General features: G+C 53.5%; 1 protein-coding gene across 3 annotated transcripts in view; it reads left to right on the forward strand.

Annotated features, from left to right (window-relative positions):
• Positions 1-10,668, forward strand: part of GALNT14 (polypeptide N-acetylgalactosaminyltransferase 14) — a 229,851-nt gene extending 219,183 nt beyond the window's left edge. For all 3 annotated transcript variants that reach the window (XM_070480760.1, XM_020877825.2, XM_020877829.2), the window contains 2 exons: positions 8,755-8,874; positions 10,086-10,668. In XM_070480760.1, coding sequence (XP_070336861.1) covers positions 8,755-8,874; positions 10,086-10,215 — 250 coding nt within the window. In that variant the 3' untranslated portion in view covers positions 10,216-10,668. The remainder of the gene's footprint in view (positions 1-8,754; positions 8,875-10,085) is intronic.
• The last annotated feature ends 332 nt before the right edge of the window (positions 10,669-11,000 follow it).

Genomic DNA, 11,000 nt, shown 5'->3' on the forward strand with positions numbered 1-11,000 from the left:
GTGTCCAACCTCTGCATGAGGGTTAGGAAGTCTTCCCAGAGGACCTGAGCAGGAGTGGTGTCCTCAGAGATGAGTAGAAACACACGGGTCAGGAAGGGGAGAAAGGGCAGGCAGGGAAGTCCAGCATGTACCATGCCCTGGGCCTGGGAGGCAGGGTGCCTTTCAAGACATAGTCAGAGGGATGGAATGTGAGGGAGCTGTGAAGGTGAGACTGGAGAATAAGGAAGAAGCACCTCACAGCCTCTTTTCCCAGCTGAAGAGGTTGAGCTTTATCCTCAGGAGCAGGGGCTGTGCAAGCCCAGGAGATGGATGGAGGCTGAAGGGTTTACACTTAGCTGACCCTCTCTCTCAAACACTGGGCAATCGAGCCAGTCCATGGCCATGACAAACCCCTCAAGCCAACGGATGGCTCCAAGCACCTACCAGCCTCCCCAGCCACTGTACCATCCCGCTAATTCTCTCTGAGTGGTCACCTTTCCCAGGCTCTGAGTTTCCAGTCCTATCCATCATCTCCTGTGGCTCCTGTTTCTCCTGCATCCCCCATTCCTGCAAGGCCCAGCCCTCCTCCCCTCAGAATAGCTGTTCTTGGCCCAGGTATTCACTTCTTCATGCCAGATCAGCAGCCCTCAGGCACTATTGACAGTTGGGGCTGGGTCACTCTGTGGTGGCGACCATCCTGTGTGCTGTAGGCTGTCCAGCGGCTCCCCTGGTCCCTGCGCCCTGGATGTCAGTAGCATCCCCCACACACACACCAGTCATGCCAACCATAGCTGTCCCCAGGCTTTACCAAAGGCCCCTGGGGGACAAGACCACTCTGCTTGGGAACCGCCATGTTAGATTATGGCCACTGCCTCAAGTAATATGTGGTCACCAGACCATAGTTCCCCATCCCCATGCAGCCTTCAGTGGCTCCCCAGTGTCTGCCACAAACACCCACAGCCGCTGCCTGGCACTTGAGGCATCACAGCCCCAGCCTCCAGATTGCTGAGATTTTTCCAAAAATCATCTCTGCTCCAGCAGGACATGGGAGGGGGCTGCCTGAGTCAGACAGGAAAGGGGGACGGAGACAGAGGTGTCAACTGTGCTTGAAGTGTGGCAGCATGGCTGAGAATGACAGCACTTGTCAGTGGCACTTTATAAAATGTGTGAGAGATAATGCACATCCCTCTCTTCTGATTCTGTGTGTGGGCCCTGCTCGTGGGGGATTGCAAACAGCCAGAATGTCATTGTCCCCCTTCCCCTGGAACAGAAGTTTGCCTTGTCCATTTGTAGCAGAGTAGGGGTTCTTCTGGCACTTACTGTCTTTGGTTGCATAAGAAGTGGCAGTGGGTAGTCACAAGCTCTCTCGGTCTCAGGAGGGAGCCCCCCACCCCTATAACCTGGCCAAGGGAGATGCTGCCAGGCCTTCATTTGACTGGAAGGGAAGGGTCCCTCTTCTGGCTGACGTTCTGGTGGAGGGAGGAAGGGGAGAGGAAAGAGCTGTCACTGTTGGAAACTACGGCTTATCATGGAAACCGTCTTCAAGTGAGCAAAGAGTTCTTTTCTAGAACATCTTGCCAAGCTGTCACTCCTCTCTGCTTTGGAGAGAGCAGTTGGGTGTGTGTGGCAGCAGTTCGAATTCAGGATATGGAAAGAACACATGAGTGAGGAAGATGTTTTCGTCAACAGATGCCACCTACGGAGTGTGCGAGGTGCCTTGGGCACCAGGCTGCGTGCTGGGGTGCAGGGTGGGAATAAGTCAGGTTAGACGCAGCTCTCCTAGCGGGGCCCACAGCCAACAGCAGGCCTGGGGTGCCTGTCCAAGTATTCTGAAGGTGTTGAACCCATGAAGAGAAATCCACATAGTTATTTCAGCCAGATTGGTCCCCCAAGTGTGTGCCTGGGGGTGCATGCATGTGTTTCTGGGTGTGTGCGTGTTCAAGCCCGTGTGTGCATGGAGTGTACACCCTTGTGGGACTGACTTAGGTTACCTTTCTCTTCCTTTCAGTGTCTGCTCCTCCTTCCTGCATAAACCACCTGACCTGTCTTCCTGTTTCCTGACCCCTCCTGCTAATGCACTCACCCTCCTTTCCTCCTCTCCCTTCCCACATCTCTGGCTTCTCCTACCCCTTGGCCGTTCAGAGATGTCGCAGTGCCCCTCACACCCTGAACTTTCTCACATTCTCTCCTGCCCCCACCTCTCTGTCTCTGAGAGGCCATGTCAAGGAAGTGACATAAAAACCCAATTAAGTAGATATTATCCTCATTTTATGGATAATGAAACTGAGGTCTGGAGAGATGATCCTAGGTCAGATGCTAGGAAGTGAGGAAGGCAGGATTTGAAAATCTGGCCGCCACACTAGGTCTGCTGTTGCTGCTGCCGCGGCTCAAGTCATAACTGGTTCCAAGGCCGTTTTATTTCACTGAATCTCAGGAGAAGATGTCCGTCTCTGAGGCCCCTCCTCCAGGTTGTAAATGTTAAAACTAGAGATCAGCTCCTCCTTGACAGGAGATAGCCGGCATGAGGTTCTTCCTCTTGGCTAATTTCCGGTGGCAGCCCCTATGAGAAGGAAACCAAGGTCACACCCCATGTCAGGGACCTAGGAGGGGGCAGACCTGACGTTGATGGAAGCTGAGCAGGAATGTGAATGGAGGCCCACTGTCTGCAGACTCCACACCAGCCCAGGGGTCAGACACGGCTCTGCCTTCCAGCCTGGGCTGCCCCCTTTTCTTCCCACCTCACCTCTGTCCCCACTGTGAACTCCCAGCCTGTATCTCACCATGTGGTCACTCCCCTCCAAAGAATCCCCTTAGGGCCTGGGTGTGGGTACTAGGGGCTCAGTTTGTCCTCTGGAATGGACTCAGGGAGAGAGATCCATGCAGGTCCTGAATTGGGCTCGGGTCATTTGGGTGGTGGGTCCTGGGGTTCTTGACTTGTGAGCAGAGCATGAGGGTCTGGGGCCTTGAACTCTGCTTCCAGCTGGCCACTCACTCCCCAGGTGGCATGTCCCCAGGCACATGTGTGTCCACAATGTTGAGAGGAGACCATGGCTGTTCTCTGGCTCCAACACTGGCTTACCATGCTGTTCTACCCCCAACCCCATCCACCCCTCACACTGCCTTACCTTCCTTTCTTTGCTTGTTTGTCAACCTTGGGAACAAAATAGCTAACCCAAGTGTGTATTCAAGATGGGCAGCCTGGTACCTTGGGTAGAAAGAGAAATACACCATCAGTTTGTAAATATGTGAAGCCCCCAGGAGCCTCCTGGGTAATAAATTTCCTGTCAATTTTATTGGATTCCCTAGAAAAATATTTGTGAAGGATAGAAAGAAGACAGATGTACCAGTATAGCCATATCCCAATTTAAAGAAATGGGAAAAAACATAAAACTTTTCAATGTGTCCTCCTACCTGGAAGCCCAGCAGTTCAGGCTACTGGCTTGTGAAGGATTCAAGCAGGCAGCTGGGTGGCCTGGAGATGAAGATCAAAGCCCTTTCCCCCAAACCCACACTCGCACTGGCGCCTCTCCACGAGTCTACACGTGGGACAGGCTGCCAGCAGTCACTTCCCCACCTGACACCACCCTTCCTCCCCAGCTATCTCAGCACACCCTTGGGCGTGGCCCCAGCATCACTGCCTCTCAAATGTCTCTCCTGGGAGGAAAAGCAAAGGCAGTTTTCCAAAGGGAGACCTCCAGGGCCGTCTCTCCTGTTGGCATCCTGCACCATTGCAACCAACAGGCAGCAACTGAGCTCTTGGTCCGTGGCCAGCACCGTCTGGACATGTCTGCACATTATCACCCTCCATGGAAGGGGCTGCTGTTACCTTCATTTCACAGATGAGGAGACTAAGGCGCAGAGTTAAGTAACTCATCCAGGTTTGGGGGTTCATAAACAGGCGAGCCAGGATTCCTGCCCTGGCAGTCACTCAAGGGCCCAACACAGTATGCACTGGGTGTATTCTCACAGCGTGGGAGGAAAGGACAGGACGGACTGGAAACGAAGCCTCCAGAGTGAGTCTAGTGAAGATGCCAACTAAAGGAGTGGGCATGTCCCAGAGCGTCCCCTGGTCAGAGGGCCCCAACCTGGGCATGGCTGAGCTCTGTCCTTGTGGGGTGAATCCCCGCCCCCGCCCCAGCACGGCCGATCAGTGCATCCGGGGGATCCCACAGCTATACAGGTGCACCAAGGGGTCAGCTAAACTGAATGGTCACTTGAATCCACCAATTCATGCCCAACATCTTGTCTGAAGTGGGCTTCCAGGGCATGTTTGATGGACCAGTGTGATGCCCAGTGTGGCCTAAGGTTCAAGGCCAACCCATGGCCCTGGGTGTGCTAGGTTCAGATCCCATCTCACCAAGGGGGCCCCACATTCACAGTCAACACTGGCTCTGCTCCTGGCATTGCCCAGAGCACCCGTTGACCTCAGTCCCCCTCCCATCAAATCATATCTACCTCCCAGAGTGGCTGTGAGGGTCACGTAGACAATGAAAATGGAAAATCTAGGACAGGAGCACCCCTTGGCATTGACTTAATTGTGGCTGCCTAATCAGAATGGCCAGCAGGGCTGGCTCCCATCCTCTGTTTCTTCCCCGTTGTTTATTCTTCGGAATTTTTGAAATGGAAACATACCACCAGCAGAAAATGAGGTGCACCTCTGCCTAAAGGAAAACACAGCCTCCTAACTTCTGTCAACTTGGGAATGTTCCTCCGTCCTCACCCAACCACTCCTCCTTCCCACATGTCAGGAAAATATTGTTCACAGAGACTCTGCTCCAGGGACCAGGCCCGTGGCTCGGTGTTCCACGTGTGTCTTCTTATTTCGCCTGCACAACAATCGCAAGAACCATGTCAGTACCCCTGTTTCACAGATGGTGTAAACAAGGCTTAGATAGATTGACCAAGGCTACCCAGGTCATATGAGAGTCATGCCAAAGCAGGGTTCAGGCACGGGCCGCCTGCCTCCAGAGACGAAGCTCTTAGACTAGGCCAGGGTTTCTCAACCACAGCGCTATTGGCACTGGTATTAGACAATTCGTCATTGTAGGGACTGTGCATTGTCGAATGTTTAACAGCATCCCTGGCCCCACCTACTAGCCAGTAATGTCCCCAACCTAGTCATAGTAGTCAAAAAATGCCTTCAGACACTGCCCGGTGTTTCCTGGGTAGGTGGCTGGGGGCGAAAGCACCTGAGCTGAGAAATGTTACCCTAGACTTATTGCTTCTTACTTGCTAGAGGTGACTCTGGACCATTCTAGGGTCAAACCCTGGGCTGAGCCCCTGACTTAGCTTCCTGCCTGCTTCCTTCAGCACTTTGCTCCTTCAGGTATCTCCTCATGAGAACTTCTTTCCTCTCTCTTCTCCATCCAGTGTAGGATGGTGAGCCCCAGCCTGGGCGCTGTGGCCAGATGGGCATTTATTAGAGAGAGGTCTGCTCCCCACTGACAGGCACTACCATCTTCACTCACACTGGCAGCTCCAGAGACTTCCTCTGAGCATGGAAGGCCTGCAGGTGGTCCAGCTTGGACCATATCCTTCCCATCATCAGTCCCCATCTTTCAGGGCAGGAGCAAAGCGGTTCAAGGGCCAGGAGATGCCCTCCTCCTCAGCCCCTCATCATCTGTCCTGGAGCAGGGCAAGGCGGCCCACACTGCCTCCAGGATGGCCTCTGGGGTCTTCCCATGGATACAGCTGTCTGTGTGCACTGGGGTGGGGGCTGGGACTTCTCCAGTCCCCCAGATGGAGCTGTCAGAGCTTGGCGATCAAGGCCAGGCTGGCCTGAGCCACCAGTACTGCCTTCTCCTATTCGTTTCTGACTCTGAGATTCATTTAATAAGCCCATCCATCACCGGCCATTCTGGGAAGCCAGACAGGCCGCAGAATGGGAATCAGAAACCCTCTCTTCACTTCCTGCCCTGCCTGCTCCTGTGTTAAGCTTCCTGTTAAGTTCTCTCTCCTCTCTCCTCTCGGCTGCGCTCCTCTGGGGAAATGCAAGACTGGATTATTCTGATTGCCAGTAAAGCACCAGCTAATGGAAAGTCCGTGTGGTGTGAGGGCTTCGATCCCTGTCTGACCTCCCTGGGGGGTGGTCGGCTCAGCCCCCAGCCCCCAAGTATATCATGTGCGTTCCTTCCCGAAAGGCATTTGTGGATGGGGGTTGTCTCGGGGCACGAGGACCACCTCTCCCCACCCTCCCACCTGCCATCCCCAGCATTTAGGGGTTTTGAAGCCCCTAAGATACTTAAAAAGAAATGCCAAAATGAGTTTCCAGAAATTGTGGTATATGTTAAGTTTTTGTGTTTAATCAGTTAACTTTTTTAACATAAAAAACACAAAGCTGGTGTATTATAGTGATCATAAGATAATTACAGGGTTTATTTTTAAAATGCTAATTCATGGTTCACTGCAAGCTGTGTGGTCGGGTAACAGGACAGAGCGACGAGCCTCATCTTCTTTCCACATCATTAACTGTGTGTTTAGCCTCATTGCCCGACAATGCGGAAGTCTAACACTGAGGCCAGTTGTACCGTGGGCCGAGGCAAATGGCCCCCGGGCAGCCCTGTCCACAAACACCGGCCCTTCTTTCCCCTCTTCACTGGCCAAGGGACTGTCTGGGCTCACACCCAGGACCTGTGTCCACTTTCTTCATTACTATCCCCAAATGTTTCAGACCCTAGAGCCCACTGCTGAGCCTGATTCAGGACCCACATGGATCTCTCTCCCTGGGTCCGTTGCAGAGGATGGACTGTGTCCTTAGTACCCACACCCAGGCCCGAGGGGACCCCTTAGAGGGGAGTGACCGTGCCGGGGAGGTGCAGACTGTGAGTTCACGGTGGGGACAGAGGCAAGGTGGGAAGTAAAAGTGGGCTGCCCAGGCTGGGAGCCAGAGCCGCGTAGGTTCCCTGGTCTGTTGTGGGGTCTGCGGAGAGGAGGCCTCCACTCATTTTCTCGCTCGGTTCCCATCAGTGTCAGGTCTCTCCCCTTCCCCGGCCCCCCACATGGGATGTGACCTTGGTTTCCCTTCTCATAGGGGCCGCTGTTGGAAGCTGGCCAAGAGGAAGAATCTGCTGCCAGCTGTCTCCTGTCAAGGAGGAACTGATCTATAGTTTTAATATTTACAACCTGGAGGAGGGACTCTCAGAGACAGACATCTTCTCCAGAGATTAAGTTGAATAAAAGAGCCCCAGAACCAGTCACGATTCCAGCAGCAGCAGCAACAGCAGAGATGTTGGGGAGAGTGGGTGCAGGGGCCACTTCCTGTAACTGACTTAGGGTGACCTCTCTGACTTTATCTTCCTCATCTATAAGAGGGGGATGATAACAGTACCTACCTGATTGGAGTCGCATGATTAAGTTAACGTGTGTAAAGCTCCCAGAACAGCGCCTGCTACACAGTAAGTGCTCAAGAAATGTGAGCTGGTGTAGCCGTATCGTCGTGGTTCTGGTGTCACCTCTGTGCATGTGGGTGTCTTCCCCTTTCAGCTGACCCTGGAGAAAGAAAAATGGTACACATAAGATGGTGATGTTCACTAGGCCAGAGGAGTATTATGCATTTCCTAATGTTTTTATTATAAAACAGCTTTGAATAGATACAGAACTCATTGGAGGAGTATGAAGAACCCCCGTGGACCCATCCCAGGCTTCAGGAATTTTCAGTTTACAGCCAGTCTTTGTTTGTCTCTATGTCCATCCTACTCCCCAGGAATCCTTTCTGGTCTAGGTCTTTTCCTGGCACCGGTGGCCTGCTATGGCAACAGAACATCAGCTGGACATTGGGGGTGTCATGGAAGAGGAGGGGTACAGCGCTTACTGGGATCCTCTCTGCAGCTCCCCTCGGGGCATCCAGTTCACAAATCTTCTCTTATCCCATGATGAAGGCAAAGCACAGATGCTATCCCTGGTTTACATCCTGGGGATAAACCTCCTGAAGGTTCGAGTTTGACAATTTTGTGCCAGCATTCCTGCTCCTGATCTAAGAGCTAGGCAGTGGCCCAGGCTGCTTCAGCTGTTGGTTGCTCTCTGGTCTGAGCACTTGGAGCTCATTTCTCATAGTGAGCCTCACTGAGTGCCCCTTTCCCTCTGCCACCAGATCTCCGCTCGTCCTTCCAGTTCCTCAGCTCCTCCAGCTGCAGGAGCCCCAGGGCCGAGTGCTGGCTTCTCCTGGAGCACCGGTGTGCGTGCGCTCTCTTGGAACAGTTTCATTTCTTGTGACTTCCTTCTTTCCATCCTGCTCTTCTTCCACCCCTCCATCAGAACACCTCCCCATTCCCTTCATCCCTCTGTCTGCCTGTTGTCAGAGCTCTCATGTTCTCAGGGCACCGATGTGGACTTCTTTTCAAAGAAGAGATGTTCTATAGACAACTGCCGGGGGTGGGGGGATCCCTGGTCACCTGCCAGGTGGCTGCTTTAAATGTCAAATGTGGGGAAGAGACACGCATCGAAACAGAGAAACTGGAGGCCCTGACACTTAGCTGGGGTGTCGTTCAGTCTCCTGCTCAAGCCCAGAATTGTTCCTTGCCTCCCAGAGGTGACCTCCCTGCCCCAGGCTGGTCCCCTTCGCTGGGGGCAAGGACTTACCTGGAGGTGTGACCTGAGCATCTCTGACTCTTGAGTGGCATCTTCCCAGGTGACCTGTTGACAGTGGGGTCCTCCTAGGACCCCTGCCCCAGTGCTTCACACCAAGCTATGCTAATTGTCACACGTGGGCACAGTGGTGTCCCTCCAGGGTGGCTTCCAAGCACCCTGAGGTGACCCTGCCTGGCCTCTTCTCTCCAGATCTGGGCCTTCACCTACACCCAGCAGATCCTGCAGGAGGAGCTGTGCCTGTCAGTTATCACCTTGTTCCCTGGCGCCCCGGTGGTTCTGGTCCTTTGTAAGAATGGAGATAAAAGACAGGTAAGTGCTCAGTGCATCCGCCCTGGGAGGTGGCTGCCTGTGTAGGTCTGTCTGTGTGCAGGAAAGAGAGAGGCTAGAGAGGAGGGAGAGTTGATAAAGAAGACATCCTTCTGGCTAGGAGAGAGGAGTGGAACTCTGGTGCCATCTGTGATGCCCAGGCAGCCATCAGCTGCCATGTGAAAGCCTGTTGACCACGTCGGACCTCTGCTTGCACATGTGTCCTGTACTACCCAGTCTTGCTCAGATGCCCACCGGGGTCCCAGAGCATGCTGGGACAGAGGCTGCAGGGCCACTAGGATAAGCAAGACTCGAACCTCTGCCTTCGGGGGGCCTTGCTTGGGCTCTTGCAGGACGTCCCACAAAGTTCATAGCACTCTGGATGCATGACATGCCTGGTTCCTGTGGGGGCAAAGTTGTTGGCTTCAACCAGTTTCCCACCAACTGGGTCTTGTTTGGTGGGAATGCTCATTTTTATGGCTCACCAGCTCTGTGACTCTTGGCAGGTTAGTGGAGCTCTCTGAGGCTCAGTTTCCTCCTCTGTGCAATGAAGCTGATGATGTACATCATACTGGGCTGCTGTTTAAAGCAGTTCACTGGGTCATCCATCCATGAGTCATCCATCCATGACACCTGGTCTGCGGTAGTTCACCCGTACCTGTCCATCCCCTTCCTCCTTGTCGTGTGTGGTTAGGTGTGGGATGCAGCCATGCAAGACCCGCTCTCTGCTTGGGCCCTTGTGTGCTGAAGCTCTTCGGAGGAGCAGAGATTCAGGCCCAGGGAGCTGCCCTTCCACCCTTCCTGCTTTACCACCCGCCCCCCTCTCCTCGGCTACTCTCGCCTACTTCTTCATGATAGTGTGGATACCGAGTGTGGATCATTTCTTTTGTTGCTTCTGTGACTAACTTGCTTCACATTTTCTGGCCCAGTGCTTGGAAAGTTATTGCCTTCTAATGAGTTTTCCTAGCAAACATATTGATTTTGCTTTTACTTTTTCTAATCCGATTTAAAAAAAAAAGCCAGCAACAATACCTGGTAAGGCAATTAGTTGCAGCTTTCTTCCTCCTTGAGACCATGAAGTCAAGTCTCTGGGTGACCCTAGCCCTGTGGTGTCAACATTTCTGATTAACACTGGAACTCCTGATACTGTCGCTAGGACCCAGGGCCTTAGTTGGAGAATCCCGCTTAGTCCTCTCCCCTCTCCGTCTCTCCAGCAATGGACCAAGACTGGCTCCCGCATCGAGCACATGGCGTCCCACCTCTGCCTGGACACAGACATGTTTGGCGACGGCGCTGAGACTAGCAGGGAAGTCGTCGTCAATCCATGTGAGTCCTCACTCATGAGCCAGCACTGGGACCTGGTGAGCTCTTGAGGAAGCACTCGGGACGAGCAGGGGCCATGGGGCGGCGCTTCCCTGGGTGAGACGCAGACTGGAAACCAGGCTGCATGTGGCCGTATGCTTAGCAGAAGCCCTGGATGGGGAGATGGATGCAGAGCTCCCGCCCACCCCCCAGGATGGGAGCGGTTGTCTCAGGGAGGACACAGGCAAAGATGCAAGCCAGGAGGAACTCGGAGACAGAGCCCCGTGTTCTCAATGCCGTTACTTTCCAGTCCTGGCCGGGTGTGCCCCGGAGTGGTGTCTGGAGGCAGAGATCTGATGGAAAGTATTGATGTTTGTCCCCTGTCTTACAAAAGAGGCCGGAGAAGAACAGCCTTCCTTGTCACTAGGCCAGGACTCCGTGAAAGATAAAGAGTGGAGGTTGTTTTCAAAACAAATAAAAGAACCTTAGAAGTTTTGTCTGTGTGTCTCTTACTTTGTTTTCACTTACGTTAGCTCGGAGCTAGGTTAAGCTCTCCCTCGCATTGGGGCGTGGGGCTGATGGGGACTCATGGATGAAGAGGAGGACAGGGAGATGGAAACCTGTGCCACCGACAGGCTGTGCAACCTTGAGAAGAGATATAACTTCTCTGATCCTTCGTTTCCTATGACGTCAAGTAGGGGAATTGCAGCATTTCCTCCCAGGGGAGGCATGGTTTCTCTCACCCAGGGATGCTGCATCTATTTAGGAACCCCAGGCTCTACCTGGGGAGACCCTGCTGCAGTGGATCCAGGGCAGGATTCAGGTTC

The sequence above is a fragment of the Odocoileus virginianus genome, chromosome 2, assembly GCF_023699985.2.
Source record: "Odocoileus virginianus isolate 20LAN1187 ecotype Illinois chromosome 2, Ovbor_1.2, whole genome shotgun sequence".
NCBI lineage: Eukaryota > Metazoa > Chordata > Mammalia > Artiodactyla > Cervidae > Odocoileus > Odocoileus virginianus.